Below are 23736 nucleotides of genomic sequence, written 5' to 3' on the forward strand. Positions count from 1 at the left end.
AAATACTTCCACCATGACCATTTCAATCTGAAGTCGCTAAAAGCAGAGTTGGGAAAAGATGGGCCCATTTGGCTCTTATAAACTGTCGTGATTTGGTACAAGCTGGCTTCAGCCCCCAACTGAACAAGGCCCTAAAAAATCTGGTCCCCCATCTACTTCTTCTACCTCATGTGGTACCGCTCATCTCCCTCATGCTCCTGTGTCTCCATTGGGCTCCTCATGTTGTATTCCTAGTGATCCTTCTTATGTTAAGTATGTTATAACTGTACTTGTTAGTAAGTACAAAGGTCTAACAGCCATTGTACTTGCTGTTCTCTGTGGTTGTCCCACTTTCTTCTGCTGTCTGCTCAAATGTCATGTTTTCAGTGGCCACTTTATATAAAACCCTAACTCAGCCCCAGGCACTCCCTACTTTTCCCCTTATCCATTATCAGCATTTGACATAAAATATATTTACCTGGTTTTTGTCATCGTTGTCTGTCTCCCTCTTCTTAGCGTGAAAGCCCCACGCAGGCAGGGACTTTGTTTTGTCACCGCTTTATTACAGTTTCTAGAACAAAGCCTGGTACACAGTTGGTGCACAGTAAATATGTGCTGAGTGAACGAATGAAAGTGAAGGCTCTCGCAGAAGTCCTCTCCTTATGGCTCATCGTCTGGGACCTCTGCTTATGTCTCGTATTCTGGAAGTCTGTCACATGGCCATCCTTAGCTACAAAGGAATTTAGGAAAGCTTCCGTTTGGTTTTCCAGCCTTTATAGCACTGGCAGCAAAGGAGAAGAGGTTTGGGAATACTTGCTGAGTCAGGTGCAAAAGACAATGCAGAGCTGGTGGGTGTTACTTGCTAAAGACCTTCGTTTTCTTTCTCTAGCCAGATTTACTGGGCAGTTCAGCTCATGGGCCCCTCAAGCTGGAATGATTTGTTGTTTTTTCAGACTAGTAGACCAAAGTTTCAGACTAGTAAATCCAGGTCTGCTGGTCATCTCCACCCAAACGCTTCAGAGGTACTTTAGCATGTGTTGTCCTTCTGTTCTCTCTTGGAAATTTGGGAGTCACCACTGATTTTTCCCTTACCCTCTCCTTCCCATACCAGTAAGTAACCTACCAACAACCAAAAACCAACCACTGCTGTAGAGTCGATTCTGACTCATAGCGACCCTATAGGACGGAGTAGAACTGCCCCGGAGAGTTTCCAAGGAGTGCCTGGTGGATTCGAACCGCCGACCTCTTGGTTAGCAGCCGTAGCACTTAACCACTACGCCACCAGGGTTTCAACCTAGGCCCTGCTAATTTGACCTCCCGAATATTTCTCGAATCATTTCCATTTTCCATCCCTGCTACCACAACTCTAGTTCAGGTCATTGTCCACTGATGCCTGTCTAGTCTTCTTTAAATCTGTTGCTAGGCCACCAATAAAATAAAAAATACAAATACGACTCTGCTATTCTGCTTAAACCCTTTAGTGGTATTAAGTAATCAGTAATACCTAATTTTTTTTTTTAATTGTCTATGGTTTTCCGCATATTCTGTCCTTTTTCTCTTCCATGTCTTTGTTCTTTCTGTCTCTCTGCCTAATTCTCTTTCCCTCCTTCTTTATTGACTGATTCTTATTTATCCTATTATCCTTTGCTCTGGATACATTAAGTGACTTTCCTTTTCTGCCATAATATCAGTGCTTAGCTCTAACATTTCACTCAGCACACTGTATTATGAATACCTGTTTAGAAGTGTTTCCCCCTACCCCACTGGGCTATGAGCTCTTGAGATACAGAGATTATGCCTTATTCATATTTATATCCTTAGCAGCTACCCCAGGGTTTGGCACATAGTAGTGCTCAATAAATTTTGGTTGAGTGACAAGAAAAGCAAGCTAAGCAGTCAGTTAAATCAGAGGCAACAGCAGACATGGTCTGGGAATCTAGATGGTCAGCCACAATAGGCAAAAGCCCTGTAGATTCAGAATGTGGGAAACCACCTAAGGTAAGAAACAAGGACTGAGGCCAGGAGAAGGGAACTAGGAGATGAAGGATGTAGGAAGAGATTCCAGGCATTGGGTAGCAAGAACCCAGGTAACTGAACCCAAACAAGAGGTCAGGATGAGGAGGAGACTTGAGTGGGTAGACTAAGAACTGTCAAGGAGAATGGAGCCTGCTTATGAACCAAGCGCCCTTCCAAAGCAGGTGATCTTTAAAGACTGCAAAAGTCAGAACTGGCCTCTAAGTAGGGGCAGGTAGACTCTCAGGAGGAGGCAAAGAAAAGGATGGATTCTCTCAGGCAGTTCTCAACACGCTCTGTGTAGTGTAATCCTGACCTGGAAGTGTTTGATGTAGCTTTCCTTTTCAAGCATCATTTCTAATAATGTTAACCAAACAAATGACAGAAGAGCCTTTGTCATTTTAACTGTTCCTTCATGGTATGCAGCCTTGCATAATATCCACGTCGAAGGATATTTGAGAGCTGAATGAACAATTCAGTAGATGGTTTTGCATTTGGGGTTAATAAAATTCAGCCATCCTTGGTTTTGTGTCAGGCCTGAGTGTGAACACCAGCTATGGTTTTCCCCACAGAGGTCAGGGGCAGAGCTTTTACACCATTAGTGCCAATGGTATCTAGTAGGGATGCTGCCCTAGGGAAGGTAGAGCTCAATTTAGGATTCTTGCTGGATATTCTTGGCTTTTAATGTCCTTAGCCCCTTCCAATAGAGCTTGGACTGGGTTTGTCTGTCTTTGTTAAACTAGATGATAAGCTTTTTTGGGAATGGGGATTGTATAGTCTTTCCATTCTGTGAACTCCTTGTTGCAGAGTACACAGCATTGTGTGTTCTGCGAACACTGGTAGGTAAGCACTTGTTGAACTGAAATTCAAGGGTGTGTATGCGTGTGTGCACACAGGATGTCTATGGCCAAACCTCTGAGGAGGTCCATCAAGGCCAAGACTTGGCATTTGCCTGTTGTCTTATTAACTAAGATTTGGTATCATTTCCTTGAGCAGTTGCTGCCTCTGCTTAATAACGAGACCTTTTCTTAGGCTGCCTGGACATTTTATTGAGATAAATTTTCTTGATGTCTGTGTTTTTTCCCTCAAGGTGTTTGATGAGAGGGCAGCTAACTTTGAAAACCATTCAGGAAGGCTTGGTGCCACTGCAGAGAAGGCGGCTGCTGTTGGAACTGCTAATAAATCCACAGTGGAAGGCATTCAGGCATCAGTGAAGACGGCGCGAGAACTCACACCCCAGGTTTGGTTTTGCTCACTCTTCACTTAAATACCATGTATTGTTCAGTAAAAGAAAAGCTAATCACAGGACAGTTTATATACATTTTGAACACTTACTGTAAAATGCCATTATGTGTGGCCTGACACATATCCTTAATGTTAAACTCAGTCATCTTGAAGGTTAGGATTACGGGGGACTTTGTACTTTATGTATTTTTGTATTGTTGAAAATTTTTACAATGACCATATATTAGTTTTGAAAATACAAAAAAAGTAGTAAAACACCCACCTGTATACATATATACATAATTCAGAAAATATTTGGATAATCTTGAAAGGATAGTTTGTTTTTAGAGTTTATGTCTTTCCCCGGATCTGATTTTTTTTTTCTTTTTTTAATTCAGCTGTCTAAAACCTATTTTCTTTTTTCTACTTAATTTTATTACTAAGATATAGGTAGTATGCTATGAAAAATATACTGGAAGACTGAGAACAAAAGAACATGTGTTAGACAGGAATTAAAGTTCTGATAGGTGGTAGGTGTTCTTAAAAATATCAGCTCAACATCATTTAGTGTGGTGTTTTCTTCTATGCGAAGTATAGAAAATCCTTTGTTTGATTTTCTGTTCATTTATTCAGCAGATATTTATTGAACACCTATAATACATTACAAACTGCTAGGCTTTACAAATCTGTAGTACTGGTTTAGGTGGGAACTGGGGGAGATTAAGGAGAAATAAGCATATCTCTTAACCTTTCAACTTTTTGCCAGTGTGGCATGTTAACAAATTAGATATCCTTGAAAAGTTCCACATGTCCAACTTTCTTTAAAAATTTCTATAGAATATGAACAATGATTCCTCTCTCAGATGGGATTTCGGTATAAAATACCATGAAAAAGAGAAACAGAAAACTAGGGAAAAGAGACCAACTATGGAAGTGCATGGACTTTGGGGAGAGATCTGAATGTGAATCCGGTGTGACCTTGAGGCTTAGTTTCCTCGTCTGTAAAATGGAAATAATTCTTCCCTAATGTGAGGATTGAGAAGATGTGTGTAGAGCACACTGTTCCTGCAGCTTACCAGATACTCAGTAAATGTTATTCCCTTCCCCCAAGTGTTGCATTGACTAGCTGGGAGCTTTGCAGCAAGTCACTTACATTTTCTGAGTCTCAGTTTTTACATCTGTAAAATGGAGCTATTACCTGTCCTCTCTCTCTCATGAGGTTTTTGGGAGAATCCAGTAAGATAATGGGTGTGAAAGCACTTTGTTAACTCCAGACAGGTGTTTTTATTAATACTATTCACAAATCAGTTTAAGTAATTTTTGTATCCTTCTGAATGGTTGAAGAGTTGACACCAAGAGTTTAAATAAGTCAGTTTTGTATATTCTTTTCTGAAGTTACAAGTGAATATCCCTTTACTTTCTCACTTTATTACCTTCTTAAAATCAGGCTGTGGCTGTAAAGCCATTCTGGGGAGCTATTTATAAGCCCAGACCTAAGGTGTATGTCAAGGCTGTTGTGAGTTCAGCCAGAACAGAGGCTTGCCTGTGCAGACTGAATTTTGGCTCTCTAGTGCCATCTGTAGGTAAGAAGGAGAAGGCTCTCCAGAAGTTTGCATTTGAGTGTGGGTGCTCTGGTGTTTAAAGATTGTTTTGTCATTGCCAGGTTGTCTCGGCTGCTCGCATCTTACTTAGGAATCCTGGGAATCAAGCTGCTTATGAACATTTTGAGACTATGAAGAACCAGTGGATCGATAATGTTGAAAAAATGACAGGTAGAGTTTTATGCAAAGTTCTCATGGTCTAATCTGCAAGGAATGAGCTCTGAGAAACTTGAGCAGAACTGGTTATGTTCCTCAGCTGTAGTTGGATAAAGTGATGGTCATGTGCTTGACGGTGTACTTGGCCCTGAGTAAGGCTGTTGAGCAGTGGCGGCTTCTCATTCAAGCCTTGCAGCTTTGTCCAAGAGAGATTCTTACAGTCTCTTTTATTTTCATGCTGCCCTCCTAGTGTGATGTTTATTGTTAAAGCTCCTATCTTCTCTTTGAATAGAGTCTTTGCCCAGTCTGAGCCAGAGTTTGGTTTCAGAGGCTGGGAGGCGGTGTTTGTGGACACAGTAAGTGTCCCTGTCATTTTCAGTGGGTTCACATTTCAAAGAACCACAATAGCTACCATTTAATACAACTCGTCTCAGAGTTTCCTCCAACTTATCAACTACGTAGTTTAAAAAAAAAAAGAGGAAACCAACCACCCACAAACCCGTGTCTGTGCAGTTGGAGTGGCACCTCTAAACTGTCTTCATTCTCTGTGGAGGGAGGGGTAGGAGAGAAGGGAAGAAATGAGGAATGTAGGTGCTTCGGCTTCCCAGCAAAACCTGCTGTGACAGGGTCCCCAGCAGCCGGAGATGAAAGTGGAGCTCCTGAGGTGTCCGAAGAGAGGTAACAAACAAGAAACAGGCTGTTAGGGTTATTGGAATTCTCCGCGTGGCTCATCTTGGACACTGTGAGCTGCCAACAAGCAACAGATGGCTGAGAATGAGATGGGAAGGGAGAAAATGTTATTAACAGATAACGTGGTGAAAGTTTCAGATACAATCCTTGTTTCTTCCTGATGTCATTGCGTTTCTGGTTGTTCGTCGTGGATACAAGAAGGCCAGTGACCACAGTTGGCATAATGCTAATAGTCCATATGGCCTTCTGAGCTACAGCCTCACTTGTTTTTTTAAGGGTGGTATTCACCTGGAAACTTTTGATTATGTATGCAGAGCTGAAGGAGGGAATTCTGGGTGTTGTACCTTCACATGAGAAACTGGAGTGGACAGCAGGGTTTTGGAAGCTCTCTTCTTCTAACATAGAAACTAAATTCCATTTCTGTTCTTCTGTCAGGGCTGGTGGATGAAGCCATCGACACCAAATCTCTGTTGGATGCTTCTGAAGAAGCAATTAAAAAAGACCTGGACAAGTGTAAAGTGGCCATGGCCAACATTCAGCCTCAGATGCTGGTCGCTGGGGCAACCAGCATTGCTCGTCGGGCCAACCGGATCCTGCTGGTGGCCAAGAGGGAAGTGGAGAACTCTGAGGATCCCAAGTTCCGTGAGGCTGTGAAAGCTGCCTCTGATGAATTGAGCAAAACCATCTCTCCAATGGTGATGGATGCAAAGGCTGTGGCCGGAAACATTTCTGACCCTGGTAAGCTATGCATGATACGTTCACCTCAGCTGAGAGGCTGACTCAGGAAGCTGACAGGGTGGTGAGAGAATATGCACCCGACAATCACCACACACAAAGTCTGGGAGCAGAAACTACAGGCTTAGTTTGAGAATGCTAGATTAACCTTTTTCTCTCTAAATTTCTGCAATATTGGCAGGCTTGTTGTAAGTTAGCTTCTTAATGTTGTTTGGCTAAATAGCTTCTGGTCCTATTCAGTCATTCTTTTGGAAATTTCTCAAAAGATGCATAACCAATTGACCAACTGTTTAGCTTATGTAACTGGCATAACTCCTCTTATGCTTTTCTTAAGAAGCTTTTTGGTTTTTGTAAGACTGTATTTCTGTCAAATGTGGAGAGTTTAATCTTGACCTGTGGATCTCCTAGAGCATGTACTGGTCCCACCACACCAAAGGATCTGGGTTTTCTTTAGATGGATTTTGAACATGTTTTTAGTACTACTAAAGCAGATCATAACTGGAACCACACATTTGTCTTGTTAGAAATATCTGAATTCTTTCCTATTCGGAGCCCCCAATGTTTCTAGACTCCTCTGTAAGTAAAATCCAGTCACTGTGAGAGAGTAGAAAGAGGGGCTGCCCTATTCATCCCTGGCCCAGGTAGGTTCTTTCTAATACTCTTAACCCACCATCACTAAGGACATGCTCAGTTTCCCAACTGGAGTTTCTGATAGTTTGAGTGGATTCCCGAATTCTAGGTGACAGGACACAGGAGCAGCTGTTCAATATAGGGGTTAACATGCTAAAAGCCAAGTAGAGCAAAGGAGCAGGAGAAAGGTGAGAGGCACTCCAGGGAATGTATGCCCAACCTGAAACTGACATCTCCAATGTTCTGAGCTGGGCAGCCTTATCTTCTGACTACCTCATCATAAGAGGTGATGGGTACAACCTGAGCTCACTTTCAGAGATCAGCGCTCACTTTCAGGGATTGCCCGAGTATTTGTTAGTTGTACCGGCAAGAAGGCACCCTGAGCCCTGCAGGGAACAGCTGTTTAGTGATGCTTCCAACTCTTCACAGACCTCAGGATGTTTGTCTTGCCCTGACCTCCCTTCTCCTTCAATCACTGCCTGAGATGCTCACTGGCAGCTTCACATCCAGCTTTTGTTCCTGGAACCAGTTCTTCTGCTGCACAGGCAGTGCTCAGGGCATTGACCTGCCCAGCTGAAAGTGGGTGTCTTGTGTTTAGGCCTGCAAAAGAGCTTCCTGGACTCGGGATATCGGATCCTGGGTGCTGTGGCCAAGGTTAGAGAAGCCTTCCAACCTCAGGAGCCTGACTTCCCGCCTCCTCCCCCAGACCTTGAACAGCTCCGCGTAAGTAAATTCAGAGAGTTGGGGAGAATTGAGCTGCAAGGTGTTGGCACTATAGCAAGAGAGGGGTAGGCTGCTCTGGAGCCCCAGTCACTGGGTAGCTTTGTTTAGTTTTTACTTGAAGCTTTACTCAGAGACAGAGCTTGGTTATCATTCCTGTATCTAGTGGATTCATAACCCGTGCTTACACATGGGGTGCGCAGGGTAGGTGGTTGTCTATGGTGTTGGCCTGCTGTGATGGGGAGTGGCTGGAGCTGAGGAGCTGGCGTCGGTAAGTGTGGACTTGGTGAGTGATGAATTAGTGGGGCAAGTTAGTGAGGATTCGTAAAATATTCTGCACAATCATGGTGAGGAGTTTTTGTGTCTCGCCAGTTGACAACAGTAAAACTGAGGTGGTTAGAATCTTGTGTAGGTTCTTCTTTCCTTTACTTGACATCTTTTTTAAAGTAACAAAAGTAATAATACTTGTTTTATTTTTAAAAAAACTTTGTTTTTTACCTTACCTGTGATTTAAAACCTATTGATGCCTCCAGAGTACCATGAATATATTCTTCCCATAGTCAAATGGTTTAGGACGAGGCTAGGTGAGCCATAGATTGCAGATACAAAACCTAGATACAGAAATAGTGATTGTTTTTAGACATCTACTCCAACTAAAAAAAAAAAGGTAGTGGAAATTCCTTGAGTTTTGGAATAGCCCCACTAAGGCACTAGTTTGATTTGCTTTTCCATATTTAATGTGAGTAAAAGATGTACATTTCTAAGCTGATTGAGGGGAGAATTGGGTCACTGTGCCCCTAGTCAAGGAATGTGCTTCCCCAGCCTCCAATATGTGCTTTCTTTCCAGCTGGGCTCTGGGCGGTGGTTAAGGCTGGGAGAGCAGGTATTCCTGGGAAAGTTTATGTGATCAAGAGAGTCACGACATTGGAATGAAGAGCTTAGAGATCATTAGTTCTAGCTACCCGTTACAAGGAAGGATAGACAAGGAAGCCGGGGCTCAAGGGTGAAGCCACCTGCCTACACAGTTTCCTTCCAGCAAAATCACACCATGACTTGGGTCTTCTGTGGGGATCTTTAAGCATCCTTGGTCCAGTAGTGCTGAGCATGCATTCCTGGGATATGACCAAAATGGTAGCTGCTAGCTTTTTATGTGGGAAAAAGGAAGAAAATAGGCTTCTATCGGTCCTTGTGGCTCAGTGTGGGAAGTCTCATATAGAGTGATTGTGGTGGCTTTTCTGGGGATGCTTTTTAGAGGAAAGGAAAGCATTTTGGAGGGGATAGTTCCTAAGGCTTCATGGCAATTTGGTGATTTTCTTTCTTAGCTAACAGATGAGCTTGCTCCTCCCAAACCACCTCTGCCTGAGGGTGAGGTCCCTCCGCCCAGGCCCCCACCACCGGAGGAGAAGGATGAAGAGTTCCCTGAACAGAAGGCTGGGGAGGCGATTAACCAGCCAATGATGATGGCTGCCAGGCAGCTCCATGATGAAGCTCGCAAATGGTCCAGCAAGGTAAGGAGTGAGGCTTTTCTCGTTGAGAAAGGATGTCTTCTCAGGAGGGATTAAGAACCAGGCACATAGCCCAGGAAGAAGGGTCTATTTGGAAAGTCACCCCTCTCTCTGCTTTGGTTCGTGTGTTACCTGTGTTTTAGTGAAATGGTTTCTATTGCTTGATGGTTTCTCCTTCTAACACAGAGGTAAGAGATAGGATGTCTGTGGTTTGTAAAATGGGTCCTTTTCTGTTTGTCCATTATCATTTCTGCTGTCCTGACCCTGGACATGGGGTCTTTTAGAAAATGATTAGCGTTCTTGAGCTTGCTGAATGTTTTTATATGCTCCATTGCTAATTATCAGAGCACTAAACATGGAACTGTCTTCCTGGAGCTCTGCTACAGTTACATGAAATGTTTGCATTTCCCTTCTATTTTTTCACAAAGGCAGGCATGTTAGTGTCTTAGAAGCCGTATGCTTTTTCCTTTCTCAGAATCATCTTACCTTTCAACTCAAGATGGCTTTAGGCTAAATCCAACTCAGCAAATTTGAAAGTGTAAATAGTAATGTGCTTGGTAAAAATTTGGATGCTGCAGCAGTCAGGCCTTGTGAATAACTTTTGCCTAATATTCCCTAAATGGTGAAAAGTGAGTGATCGCTTTTCTAGAGAAGAGCTAAATATTATTGCTAACTTACAGTGAAATGTAATTCTAATTCAGTTCTAAACTGTTTCTCATATGACCCTGTCTTTGTTCCCACCACCTATTTGCCTTTATTCTTTTCATACCCTCAGTCTTCCCAAGCTCTTGTATTGAATGTAGTTCCCCAGGGACCCCCAGCACATGCAGCTGATCTTGGGTTTTTTCAGGCTGGGAACTGACCTTGATTTTTAACTCTGTTTTTCTGACTTGTTAGTGAGCCTGGGTTCTAAGAAGGAATGGAGACGTTGCTGGTGTTGGACTTGACCTGTGGAATTATTTATAATGGCATCTCTCCAACTAGGGCATGCATACCCCTGGGACCATGTGGTAGAGTCCTAGTGGGCATAGGTAATAGGGGAAGGTGACAAAGAACATTAGTTTTATGCAAAGATTTTTAAAAGAAATTTGAATTGCATTATATATAAATTTTCAAGTTAAACTTAAAAGGCTTTAAAGGGGATAGGTGGTGTTGGCCTATACATTGACCGTGTTCTGCCATTGGTGGCCAAAAGTCCTTAGGTCTGACAACCTCTAGAGGTTTTGGAGCATCAGGGGATTGCTGACTTTGAGTTTTGTGTGGTCAGGAGCTATTCGAACTGTGTGTGTGTGTGTGTGTGTGGTGTTTGTATATCTGTCAGTCTGTCCTTGTATGCTTTGGGACTCTGAACCTCAGCAGCAGTGAGCTGGCCTCTCTTCTAAGGAGTGTGGATGAGTCTTGGTTGAGACAGAGTTTGGAGGAAGGGTTTTTGATGGTAACTGAATGCCTTGTTGGTCCTGAATCCTCCAGCTTCATTGTTTCCCTCTGGAGACAGGCTTCCTATGCAGGATGAGATTTTTAGAAGTGATAACAACCTCAAATCAAATTCTATACAAACTCCTACTCCCTCTTAGTCAGAGATGTTTGTTATAAAGTACCTGTGTTCACTGCTCACCATTCTTCACATAAGTGCTTTGGCTTCACTGAGGCAGTTCCTTGTATTTTCTTTCCATTCTAGCCTGTTTTCGGTATTTGATCCCTGCCTCCTCCTCTGGCCTTCCAGAACCCCTATGTTTGGTATTAAATTCATTCTCTTCCCCTCATGGTTCCTATTCTGTATTGGCACTGATTTTGGGCTCCTGTGAGGATACCTCTGAGCTCATTTTGGGACATCCTCAGCCTGTTCAGTTGCAAGGTCCATGTGTTGTCTTATCTGTGAACTAGGTAAGTTGAGTGTGGGGTGGATGAGAACCGTATTTTGCAACAGAGTAGATTTAGGTTATACCCAAGGAGAAGCTTTGGTGCTAGCAACCGGTGCAATAAGAGATGATGGAAGCTTTGTCTCTGGAGACTTCGAAGGGAGAGAGAGCTGGCCTCAAGGGTGGTTTTTCTTTGAGATGGGAGGCTGGACAAAGTGTCTTCTTGAGGTTGTTTCAGCTGGGTGACTGTAGAGTACTTGGTAAGTCGTCTTCACCCATCATTGTGTTTGTTTTCCTGCTTCTCTTCTGGTTTGTATTTGTCACCACCTATGTATTGTTTTTTAATTCTGGGATTTTTAACTCTTGAAGGTAATAATAATTGCGATTGATAACTGCAGAGCTGACCAGTGTTGCTTACTCTGCCCCTGTGTAAACAATATCCATATGGGTGTTCACTTTGTTCTGTTCAAAGCAACTTGTGTGGCTGTACTTTTTTTTTCCTCTCTGGATCCCTTTTAAAGGTACTCAGCTACTATTGTTTAGTTGGTTGGCTCCACAAAAATGTTCTGACATGAGAATTACTCTTGGCAAGTTTAACTTTGTTAGTATGTGAAAAATGAATGCCACTTGCCCTCTTAGTATAAATATTTCTTTGGAAACCCTTTGCCATTGGACTGAATTTCTTGCATTCATTCACCACAGGGTGGCTTAGGCTCAGAAGCTAACTGTTCCACCTTCTGTGGAGCTTGGTTCATCTGGCTTCTGGAGAGTATGCCGTTTTCTTTCCCATCACAGGCAAGCTTTGGTTACTAAACCAGCGGGAGCTCAGTGTCCTGAGTCCTACTGCTCGTACTAACACTAACCCTGTTTCTCATCCTTCCCGCCATCGACAAAGCCGGGTAGCCCAGCCGCTGAGGTGGGTATAGGTGTTGTAGCTGAGGCAGATACGGCTGATGCTGTTGGGTTCCCTGTCCCCCCTGACATGGAAGACGATTACGAACCTGAGCTGCTGTTAATGCCATCCAGTCAGCCGGTCAACCAGCCCATTCTGGCCGCGGCTCAGTCACTGCATCGGGAAGCTACCAAGTGGTCTAGTAAGGTACTGATTAGCACCCCCAGCTGGGGGCTGCTCCAAATGCATCCGGCCATGTGCAGCCTTGACACATTGCATCACTCATGATCTGTGCGGGTCCTGTGAGTCTGAGCAGGGCGGGCATCTGTCTGTCTACACCTTGTTAAGACTGGCTTCACAAGTTTGATAGGTCTGCTAATGCCAGATTAATGGAATTGCATTTATGTTTGGGCCCGGGGAGAGATGGAGTCGCTTTTTGAAAGGATTCCTTTTCTTACCAACCTTGTGGCCACTGTTGGAACCTGAAACCACTTGGGAAGCCCTGGATGAGCCTCTCAGTGACTTCCAGGTCAGGAACCATTATAGACCCTTCAAGAGGTCACTTGGCCAGACCCTTGAGTTTTGCCTGCCCCCTGCTGACTTCTCACTGATGGCTCAGAGGCAGAATTGATCTGGGTGAGGAGCAGCTTTATATAGCAGGGTCTCTGGGGAGGACTGCTTGCTGCCCTGCACTTGGCTGTGTGACAGATGCTGGCCTGGATGGGAGCCCACAGGGAAGGGGCCTTCACTGACTGCTTGTCCAGGTGTCTCAGTGGTAGGCGGTGGGAGTCGGGAACTAAGCGCTCAAGGCTGCAGGGCAGCAGCAACAGAGCTTTGGCCTTGGGGACAGAACCAAAACTAATTTTGGGGATGGGGGTGGGGTTAACTTCTTTTTCCTTTGAAGGTGGCATGTTGTGAGAAGAAAGGGTTTGAAGAGTGATGAGCAATAACTAACCTTAGCAGTAGACTGTCTTCTAACCAAGGTCATGAAATCCTGGCATCACCTTAGGTCTGCACTGGAAGAGGTGGGCCCAGAGGGCCTTCTCCAGCACATCCCCTTACCTTATAACTTCTTCCCATATCTGTGTTCATTCCGGCCTCAGTTACTGCCTGACATGTGACACACCTTCCAGCATCAGCAGTTACTTAATGGTGCTTGTGGAGCTTCCCACAGAGGTCCTGCAGTGGCATGTTTTGTGTATGTCTCACTGCATTTTAAAGACAGAGCAAGCATGAGGGGAAAGGTGAGTAGGGCCCGGCTTTTTAGGTAGTTTTTGAACACTGCCTTACCACTCTGCAGTTGCTGATGTTTTTGGTTATCAGCCTCAGCATTGTGAGGGCAGAAATTACTTATACATTTCTTTAGTATGTCCTGTGAGGGTTTTAATGAGCCAAAATGTCAAATCCATGATAATCTGCCAATAGTTGGTGTGGGGCCTAACTCTTGATTTTGATTTTCCTGATGGCCTCCTAAGATATCCTTTTAGCCAATTCTTTTAATTGCAGGCTTCACTTAGCTGAGGGGGCTGAAGAATTCATCCTTGGCATTTTTAAATGTTAAGAGTTTAAGATAGCCTGTTCCTTCAGGCTGACAGGACAAAGAGGCAGCAGCAGGAGGACTGGAGCGGTCTAGATCAGAAAACGATATCCTTTCTCCCTGCTCACCCAGGCTGAGAATAGTTACTTGGAGTTTTAAATTCTCGTTCAGCTGTTTGCAGTGAGGGTAAGGATGAAGGGATGATTTCAGCATCTGGAGAGGCTCCTCTGTATTTTTCCCCTCATGCCAGCTCTACTGCTTTCCCCTAAAGAATCATCGAAAATGCCTGTTTAACCAACTCCTTGGCCCTGCTGCCCATTTCACTGATGTGATTAACTTGGAAATGCTGAAGTGCTTGTTCAGTGCTGTGCCTGGAACGTACTTTCAGACTAATTATCCAAGTTTTCCTTTTTTCAGTAGGGTGGTATTTCTCCCTTTCTCTCACTGAGTGCTGGGGAGAGCACCCTGGCTTACTCTTCTCTGCCTGTCTCTCCAGTGCTTTCCATCTGACTCAAGAACGGTCCTTTTATCCTCTTCCCACTCTTCCAGAAGAGCTGCTAGTGCAGCAGGCTCCCTTCTCTCTTCTCTGCTCCTGCTTCTTTCCCTAATTGACCAGAAGGTGGGCCGGGCATCACTCTGTATCTTTTCTTCTCTCTAGGGCAATGACATCATTGCAGCAGCCAAGCGCATGGCTCTGCTGATGGCTGAAATGTCTCGGCTGGTAAGAGGGGGCAGTGGTACCAAGCGGGCACTCATTCAGTGTGCCAAGGACATCGCCAAGGCCTCAGATGAGGTGACTCGGTTAGCCAAGGAGGTCGCCAAGCAGTGCACAGATAAGCGGATTAGAACCAACCTCTTACAGGTACTGGAGAAAGGAGGCTGTATGGGCGGGGGGTACAGGAGAGGGAAACGTGGAAAAGTAGGGAAGAGGTACTGCAGAAGAGAAAGAAATAGCAGACAGGGAAATATACCTGTATATTTGGGACAGATTTAAGAAAGTTTATTTCCTAATCAAATGAAGGAATTTGAATGCTTCTGCTTCTGGACAAAGGGACTGTCCTTGACCCTGGAGAGAAAGCAAGTGGAATCCTGCTGCTAATTTGTTGAACTTGCGGGCAAGACAAGCATGGAAACATACTAAATGAAACCTTCTTCTCAGGTGTGTGAGCGAATCCCAACTATAAGCACCCAGCTCAAAATCCTGTCCACAGTGAAGGCCACCATGCTGGGCCGGACCAACATCAGTGATGAGGAGTCTGAGCAGGTACGTGCTGCTGCTTCTGGTTTCTTGCCAGCAGCTTCTGTGCCATTTTACAGCAATTTAGTTCAGCTTTAGGGAACTTTTACAAATGAATCGATGATTCAGTTTGAGGGACAGACTCGTAGACTGTCTCAGGAGGGTATCTATGTTGGAGAAATGCATCAGGAATTTGGAATTGCAAGTAAACCCTTAACTCTTGTGCAACTTTTATCATTTTACAGATGGGAAATTGAGGCCTAGAGAGGCTGTGTCCAAGTAACACTCTGTATCAGTGGCCAAGTTAGGGCTCTAGTCAGTTCTTTTCCTCCCTGGAATAGGTTTGGCTATCTTGAGGCCTCCTGTGCCTGTTCACCCACACTCCTGTATCTTGTTGGCTGGAGAGGTTTTTGCTTCCCAGCTCTCTGGGTGAGCAGTGCTCAGGGAGGATGGGCAGTGTAGGCCTTTCAGGGGCATGAGGTGGTCAGGCCTGTGCTGAGGCTGAAATGACAACTCAGAGATGCTTCTCTTATATTCAGTTAGGTTTCTCTGACAGAGATTGAATTAAGGATGATGGGAGGGTTCTCTGAAGTGCTGCCTTCGGAATGTACCTGGCAACTGTTTTTTTTTTTTATTTTTTATTGTGCTTTAAGTGAAAGTTTACAAATCAAGTCAGTCTCTCATACAAATATTTATATACACCTTGCTGTATACTCCTAGTTGCTCTCCCCCTAATGAGACAGCACACTCCTTCCCTCCATTCTCTATTTTCGCGTCCATTTGGCCAGCTTCTGACCCCCTCTATCCTCTCATCTCTTCAGACGGGAGCTGCCCACATAGTCTCATGTGCCTACTTGATCCAAGAAGCTCACTCTTCACCAGTGTCATTTTCTATCCCATAGTCCAGTCCAATCCCCGTCTGAAGAGTTGGCTTTGGGAATGGTTCCTGTCTTGGGCTAACAGAAGATCTGGGGACCATGACCTCTAGGGTCCTTCTAGTCTCAGACCATTCATTAAGTCTGGTTTTTTTTATGAGAATTTGATGTCTGCATCCCACTGCTGTCCTGTTCCCTCAGGGGTTCTCATTGTGTTCCCTGTTAGGGCAGTCATCAGTTATAGCTGGGCACCATCTAGTTCTTTGGGTCTCAGGCTGATGTAGTCTCTGGTTTACGTGACCCTTTCTTTCTCTTGGGCTCATAATTACCTTGTGTCTTTGGTGTTCTTCATTCTCCTTTACTCCAGCTGGGTTGAGACCAATTGACACATCTTAGATGGCTGCTTGGTAGCGTTTAAGACCCCAGATGCCACTCTCCAAAGTGGGATGCAGAATGTTTTAATAGATTTTTTATGCCAATTGACTTAGATGTCCCCTGAAACCATGGTCCCCAAACCTCTGCCCCTGCTATGCCGGCCTTCAAAGTGTTCAGTTTATTTAGCAAGTTTCTTTGCTTTTGGTTTAATCCAGTTGTGCTGCCTCTCCTGTATTGTGTGTTGTCTTTCCCTTAGCTAAAACAGTTCTTATCCACTATCTAATTAGTGAAAACCCCTCTCCCTCCCTCCCTACTCTCGTAACTGGCAACCGCTTCTTGCAGTTTGTCTTCCCTCACTCTTGGAAATGTGGCCTAGGTCTTGGAGAAAACCTTCATTTGAGCACCCCTTCCTCTCTTTATCTCCCCTTTGGTATGCCCTGCAGTGAGCTAGAGACTCCCAGTTTCTTATAATAAATAGTACATCTTTGGTTGGACTGCCAGACAGGGCCCATCATACATGGGGTATGTATAAGGCACTGTATTAGGTATTATGGGAATTAAAAAAAAAAAAAAAAAGACACAGTCCTTCCCTTGGGTAATTCAGAAATAGTTCTCTGACTGACCGCTAGGCCAGGAAACAGAGGCTGGGGGCACTTCAGAGGGACCAGTGAGGCTACTCTTCCTGGTACCATTGTTCTTGCTTTCACCACCAAGTTCTAATCCAACAGCTTGAAACCTAACCCTCTCTTCTTCCAAACTGGGGGAACGCGACCTTCACCCCTGATTTCAATGTATTTCTAGGCAGGGCTTGGGCACTAGGCTGCATCCCTGTCATGTGATCTCTTTTGTCCAGAGAGGAAAATGGAAACAATGGGGAAGGAAGGATAGAGACTCAGCCAACAAAAGTGTATCATTTAATCTATCAGCCAACAAAAGTGTATCTACTATGTTCTAATAAATGTTCCAATAAAAAAGCTCCAAGTGGCAATGTGATAGAATGGAAAAAACAGTTGCTGCAAGTCTCTGAACCTCTCTGGGCCTCAACCTCTTTGTCATCTAAGCAGAGAGACAGCTGACCAGGAATTCTAGCCTGTCAGAATCCATGAACCCTCTGAAAGTGCGCGCACGCATTTTGTGCATGTGAGCATTTTTTCTGGAGAGTCCACAGCCTTTATCAAATTTTCAAAAGGTATGTGACTCAAAAGTAGTTAATAATTAGTCAGCTAATAAATTGCCAAGTTCCATTTTTATGGTGTCCTAGTCCTGTGAGTTTGTGTGAAATTTAGATTTTTATGGATTTATAAGGTATTTGTTTGTTCACTTGATTGTTTTATTCATTAAATATTTATGAAGTACTTCCTATGTGCCAGGTACTGCCTAAACATTGGGAGTAGAGCAGTGAGCAAAACTGACAAAAATCTTTGCCCTCATGGAACTTAAATTTTATGTGGAGACAGATAAAACAAGCAAACAAACAAAAAGAAAATATATTGTAGATCAGTTAGAGTGATAATGGAAGAAAGAACCAGAGGATTAGGAAGGCTGGGGACTGGGGAGTCGGTTGGTGAACAGGGAGGGCCTCACCAAGGTGACACCTGAGCAAAGATCTGAAGGAGGTGAGCAATGAGTCATGGGATACCTGGAGGAAGGGCATTCCAGGTAAAGGGAACAGTAAGAGCAGAGGTGCTGAGGCAGGGTGTTTGAAGAACTGGGAAAGAGTACACGCCATAGGCCATCTGAGGGCACAGTACACAATCAGTGAGGGACCCAGTTTTGGGTTCGTTCTGGTGATCCAAACAAATCACCATTGATGCAAGGAAGTACAGGGGATGCGAGGTGCAGGTGGGGTTCACTGCAGCCACCTCTGGCTTAAGCCTGTCTCAGGGGTGGGCTGCAACGGGCACTGAGAGTAATGGAAAGCTCTTCTCTCCTTACAGGCCACAGAGATGCTGGTTCACAATGCCCAGAACCTCATGCAGTCTGTGAAGGAGACCGTCCGAGAAGCAGAAGCAGCTTCGATCAAAATTCGAACAGATGCTGGATTTACACTACGCTGGGTTAGAAAGACTCCCTGGTATCAGTAGATCCTGGGCCAAACCTGGCTGGCACAGAAACCCCTACAAAACAGAAGGAAAATTATCTGAGTCCCAGGAACCACCCAGCGTTGCTGGGGGGTTGAAAGCCACATCCTGGCCTGTCACATCAGAAAGGAATGGGGGCCTCTTCACATTAGAAAACATTTACTCTTTTGTCATGGAGGACATTTTGAAACTGTCTCCACATAAAGCCTGTATTCTCAAACACAGTTATATTTGTGCACACTGTGTCCCAGTAGGCAGACTGGGTCTCTAGCCCACGGACTTCACATAAGCTCAGAATCCAAGTCAGCACTAGCCAGGCACCCTTCTCTGTCCTTGTCCCTTTGGGGACAGTTCCCTGAGAGAAACCCTCTCTGCTTCTTACTTCCTGCCTCCATTCTCCTCTATAGGCTCCTAAGACCCAGGGCCCAGGCAAGTTAGTTAAGTCACCGTGCCTCCAAAAATTGTTCTGGGCTTCCCATGTTGCTGCTGACCCTGCCTGCCTTCCCTGGGCTGTGCTACTTGGGTCATTTTTAGAAGTGAGCTTCACTACTGCAGGGGAAGGTGGCCTCTGGGGGGGTCCCAGTATATGGGGCCTGTATTCATTTTTCGCCCTTCCCAATTTAACCCTGGTTTCCCACAGTACAAAACCAAATTTCATTCTATCTGGAAGAAACCAGAGAATCACATGATTCTCTCTTCAACATGCCCCAGAGCAACGTCTGTGCTAGGGACACTTCTGCCCCACTTCCTGCCTTGGCCTGCAAGGTAGCCACTACAGGAAAACACTGTGTGTCCCGGTGCTCTTTGTGCCAGGGACATCTCCTGCCCCACTTCCTGCCTTGGCCTGCCAAGGTGGCCATCGTGGGAACGCACTGCGTGTCCTGGTGCTCTCTGCCACTGAAGGGGCAGGGTAGCTGGGGCGTGGCCCTGCCCATCCTCCCAGTGGGGCCACTCCCAGGCACTCCACGCTGTCACTGCCTGCAGAGGTCTGTGCTGAGGCCTTATCACTCATTCTTAAGCTCTTACTGTTCTGAGCTGAAGTGCTGCATTGATTTTTAACCAAATCATGTCTTCTCTCCTGGCTTTTATAGTCTCCCCCACAACCTTCCTAAACAAGATTTTAAAGCTATGTAGGTATTTGTTCATCTGTAACAACAATTACAAATGAACAAACACCTACCTTTTCATCCTGAAATTCAGTCCTAAGAATTGGTGCTTGTCCCTCAAGAGTGTTTAATGCAAAGTCTGAAATGTCCTACGTAACGGAGAGTAGCTGCAGGCTGCAATTCTGGCGCTGCCAGGGGTTTACATGATGAATCAGTGGGAAACACTCCTCTGAATCCCTGCTCCCCTTCAGCTAACTACAACCAAGCCCCACCACACGTGTCATTGTTGGAGAGAGTAAAGGGCATAATGTTTAATTTTCACCGCAAGTTTCCTGTTAGGCAAAGTGAGAGAGAAGGTGTTTTTTTTCTTTTTGCACTTATCACTGCTGTCTAAGCATTCCCCAGCACGAGAAAGGATGTATTTCTTCCCAAAGGCAGAACCAGATGAGTGAATAAGAACCTTGCCTGAACAGCCTTCCCTCCCACCCTCAATGTGTTAGACCCCAACACTGAATGTGTAAAACTTGTCCTAAGTGGTCTTACACACTTAAGACTTCTATTTCCTTTTAATGGATGAACATTATTTTCAAGGTCCTCAGTATATCTGTATAGTTGCTTACCTGATATAAATGCAATATTAATGCCTTTAAAGTATGAATCTATGCCAAAGATCACCTTTTGTTTTTCTAAAGATGACACAGAGAAAATAAGAGAAATGATGTTTGCTCTCCAAGTTCTTCCAGTGTTTCGAGTCACTGGTTTACACTTTATGCCGGGTGTGCTTTTTCGCAATATCAGTGCTCAAGATACAGTGAAGCAAAGAAAAAAAGGAAATTAAATCCCTGAATGACGACTAGAGATGTCACCCCTTAAGAAATTACATTTATAAGCTAGGATTTGTTATATGCAAGTATTTTCTGCCTCTTTTGTTCTGTTTAAAACAATAAAGTGCATTTGTATAAATGATGGGTGTGTTGTTTTCGCCAGAGCCTGTAGATCAGGTTTCCCCCTATTCTGAAGGGTAGCCAAGGAAACTAATCCTCGGGATCTGGAATCTAAAAGCTTTTATTTCATCAAAATGTTGTCTTAGAAGAACCAGAAGCCAGCAGTGGTGTCTTTGCTTAACAAGGACCTGTGTGGTAAAGAATACCTCTGGGGACCACATATACCAGGAGGGGAAGTGACAAAGGCAATAGGAAGAAAGCAGCCAGATGATGTGGAACCCCACCACTGTGGTCGAGATACTGTTTTCATCTTAGAAGATTCTAGCTCTTGGTGAGATGATCACTGTCCCCTAAGAAGCTGTTAAACATGCAGGAGTACCACAGGTCCATTTTTTAATATTCCAAAGCCCAGAACAGAAAAGCAGGGTTGTCAGGGGCCACCAGGGCAGAACCGTGAGGCAGAGCTAGCTTTTTGGGACATAGTCCCCTTCTTGCTTGAGGAACCAATGACTAACACAGTAGGAACTCTTGGGAATGGAGCTGGGGGAATCACTGTTTTTCACTTGATTTTCTAAGTCTGAAAGGGGCAGATCTCATGAAGGGGCAATATCCAGCGCTGCCAACTGCATTCATCACTGTTTTAACTTATCAGGAAAGTTGCTGACAGAGAGGCAACTGAAGGGGAAAGGCCCGGGCTACTGAAGTAGCAAGGTAATCTCTGAAAACAGCATCCATAACCTCATTTTTGCCACCTGCCGCATGCTCAACTGGTGATGCCTTCCTGCTACGTTAAGGTTTTGCTGTTTTCTCAAACCAGCTGACTTGAACGATAGCAAGAGCTGCATCTTCCAAGGGTTCTGTAGCACCACTTCAGGAATAAACCCATCAGGTGGATGCCCTTTGAATAAAATGATGGCAACTCCCTAACGGAAAAAATGAGGATCCACTTCATTTGCTCTTGGGATATACTCCACTCCCTTAAGAATTTAAAAAGAGGGATAATATCGATTAAAAAAAAAAAAAAAAGAATCTAGATGGGGGTTATTCTGTGATTAGCCTGAACTCTGTCCCTGAAAAAATATTCCAATGCTACTAAGTATACATGGACCTTTGTTATTGGTAGGTGGTGGTGGTGGCTGGGTGGGTAAGTAGCTTTGATCATTTACTGCTCGAAGTCTGTGGCCAGGAGAGTGAGGCGTAGAAACAGCGTGCATGGTATCACCATACTGTGCTTAGGACAGGAGCACTTGGAAGTGCTGGCAGCTATCCTCACACCTTGATAAGGAATAAAATCTGATCATGTTCAGCCTGCTCTGGCACTGAGCCATCCATGTGAGGCTGCTCAATCAACAGTCAAGCAAAAAAAAAAAAAAATCACCTAGTTGCTTTCATCTTTTTTATTGACATTATAGCCAGAGCTAGAGAAAGGATTTACTGGATTCTATCAAATTAAATAAATACAATAATTTAATTGTAAAAGGAAAAAGTCAACTCGGGACAGAAACTTCTAGAGACAACGGATTCTTGGCACACAATCTACTTTTATAAGAGAAAAGAGCACGAGAGGAAAACTGAACAGTCCAGGTTGGATGGTTGAGATTAGAAAGTCTATAGAAAGAAAAGCAGACCTTCTGGTTGCTCTTCTGAAGTAAGAACTCTAAAGAGGAAGACACTGGAAAGGAAGCAGCTGAACTGGGTAAACAACCTTAGGCAAAGGAAACATGTCTTGGCAACATTGTGATTTTGGTTACCCTAGAAATTTAGAAGTTGCAAAAACCGGCCATTTGTATCAGGTGAAAGACAAGTTGGGTGCGTAGGCAGGTAAAGGTAAGAATGCTGCTGTACTGTGGGATTTCCTGCACCAGCACCAACCACCCGCCCTTGACAGGGGAGATGGGCGAGTGTAGGAAGGGCCTTCCTTAGCATGAAAAGGGAAAGAGAGTCATAGGCAGAGGACGAAAAGAATGGAGCCACACGGAGAAGAAACCTAACAGCATAAGTAAGAATAAGAAGGAAACATGAAGAATAAACACTTATCTTTCAGCCCTTCTCCAGTTCTGTGTGTCTAAAGAGGCAAAATAACTGTGTAGGGACTTCCAAACCACTGAGGTTGAGTGACATGATACGTCAACTGTAGACTGACTAGTGAACCACAATGATCACAACAGTGTCATCAGTGTCGCTGAGGATTTTCTGTTTCTGCCTCAGTATAACACACTTCCATGTACTTTATCAGGACAGAACGACAGCAACAGTGACAATTACAACAACAGCTTGAGGAGAGAATCTGAGTAGTAATCTACTGACATTCTCTGTGTGAGAACCACATAATGTAAGAAAGGAGTCCCCCCTAAAGACAAGGGATGCAGGCAAATTCGAGCCCTTAAAAACAATAACCAAAAAGATAAAAGATTAAAAAAAAAAAAAAAAGACTGAGGACAATGAAGCTGGCACATTTCTCTACGTTTGCTAAGCTAGGGCGTGAGGCATTTAGGCTAACTGGTTTAAGTGGTGGTGGATAAGCTTTGTAAAACATGAAGATGGCAAAGTTTCAGCTGAAGTCTCTTTTACTGCTTTAATTTGCTTAAGAGCTCGAATGCTTGTGCTTGCAGTAACTTCCTGAAACTGGTGGTAGTGTTCCCTTTTATTACCTTAGTAAAGCACTCGCGCTTTAATCCAAATGATTTTACTGTGCTATCTAACAACTGAAGCAGTGGCACAAAACTGAGATGGTATTTACTGCAGCAAGGTCCCTGTAAATCAAAATCTGAGTTTTACATAAAAATCTTATTTATAAAAAATACACTACCGAGTACAGTGAGAGTGGAGCATGGTGCAGCTGTGCTCCTGCCAGGGCCATGTGGAAGTGGCTTTTGCTACAGTGCTTGCTTAATGGCACAAGTGAAAAGCTGAATAAGGCAAACACTTGAAAGAGGCAGTTTTCTGTAAACTTCTTAGGGTGCGTGGCTGGGCGGGGCGGGGCGGGGGGGAATCTTCCTCTGTTGGGACAGATGCTGATTTAGGATGGGCAAGATCAGAAGGTATGACACTTGGCTGCACCTGACACAACACAACACAGGTTAAGACAGCGCCTGCTGGCTGAGACCAGTTCACTTGTTTTTGGAGAGAGGTTATCACTGTAGCCTTCTGCCTTTACTGTTCCAATGTGCAGCATCTAGCTAATAACCCCTATGGAGAAAATCACCTCCAAATCCTCCTTAATGAAAAGGTACAAAATAAGCTAAGTCATTAGAAAAGTTTCCTTAGCTTAAAGCTCCTTAAGAACCCTACACTGATTACTAAGCGACTTTGTTAGGGGTGTGTGGCTTGACACAAATGCTTTAACTAGACTATGTATTCCCACCCACTTGGTACCCAATAGTAATACACTGTAATGACGCTTGGAAAACAAACAGATCTTGAAGAATTTTGGCCTCTTCTCATGTCCTCACTTGGAACTTTCCAGCTTTTGTGACATATTTGACTCCTTTAAATGGCTTATATTTTTCCCCATACATGTCCAAGCGGTTTACTTTTAAGCCTGTGTCAAAAAAGAATAGGTAAGGAAAGGAATAAA

The 23736-nt window shown here is 44.3% G+C and overlaps 2 protein-coding genes across 6 annotated transcripts in view; one reads left to right on the plus strand and one right to left on the minus strand.

Moving 5' to 3' along the window:
• Positions 1 to 21574, plus strand: part of VCL (vinculin) — a 120471-nt gene extending 98897 nt beyond the window's left edge. For 2 of the 3 annotated variants that reach the window (XM_064269742.1, XM_064269743.1), the window contains 8 exons: positions 3083 to 3232; positions 4880 to 4988; positions 6099 to 6401; positions 7627 to 7751; positions 9071 to 9256; positions 14200 to 14403; positions 14701 to 14805; positions 17966 to 21574. In XM_064269742.1, the coding sequence (XP_064125812.1) occupies positions 3083 to 3232; positions 4880 to 4988; positions 6099 to 6401; positions 7627 to 7751; positions 9071 to 9256; positions 14200 to 14403; positions 14701 to 14805; positions 17966 to 18112 (1329 nt within the window). In that variant the 3' untranslated portion in view covers positions 18113 to 21574. Of the gene's footprint in view, positions 1 to 3082; positions 3233 to 4879; positions 4989 to 6098; positions 6402 to 7626; positions 7752 to 9070; positions 9257 to 12007; positions 12212 to 14199; positions 14404 to 14700; positions 14806 to 17965 lie in introns of all 3 variants that reach the window. The other variant, XM_064269744.1, reaches the window with a different exon arrangement.
• The window catches only part of AP3M1 (adaptor related protein complex 3 subunit mu 1), a 29328-nt gene continuing 20982 nt past the window's right edge, over positions 15391 to 23736 (minus strand). For 2 of the 3 annotated variants that reach the window (XM_064269745.1, XM_064269746.1), the window contains exon 9: positions 15391 to 23700. In XM_064269745.1, the coding sequence (XP_064125815.1) occupies positions 23600 to 23700 (101 nt within the window). In that variant the 3' untranslated portion in view covers positions 15391 to 23599. The remainder of the gene's footprint in view (positions 23701 to 23736) is intronic. The other variant, XM_064269748.1, reaches the window with a different exon arrangement.

This window comes from Loxodonta africana, chromosome 16, assembly GCF_030014295.1.
Source record: "Loxodonta africana isolate mLoxAfr1 chromosome 16, mLoxAfr1.hap2, whole genome shotgun sequence".
NCBI classification, from domain to species: domain Eukaryota; kingdom Metazoa; phylum Chordata; class Mammalia; order Proboscidea; family Elephantidae; genus Loxodonta; species Loxodonta africana.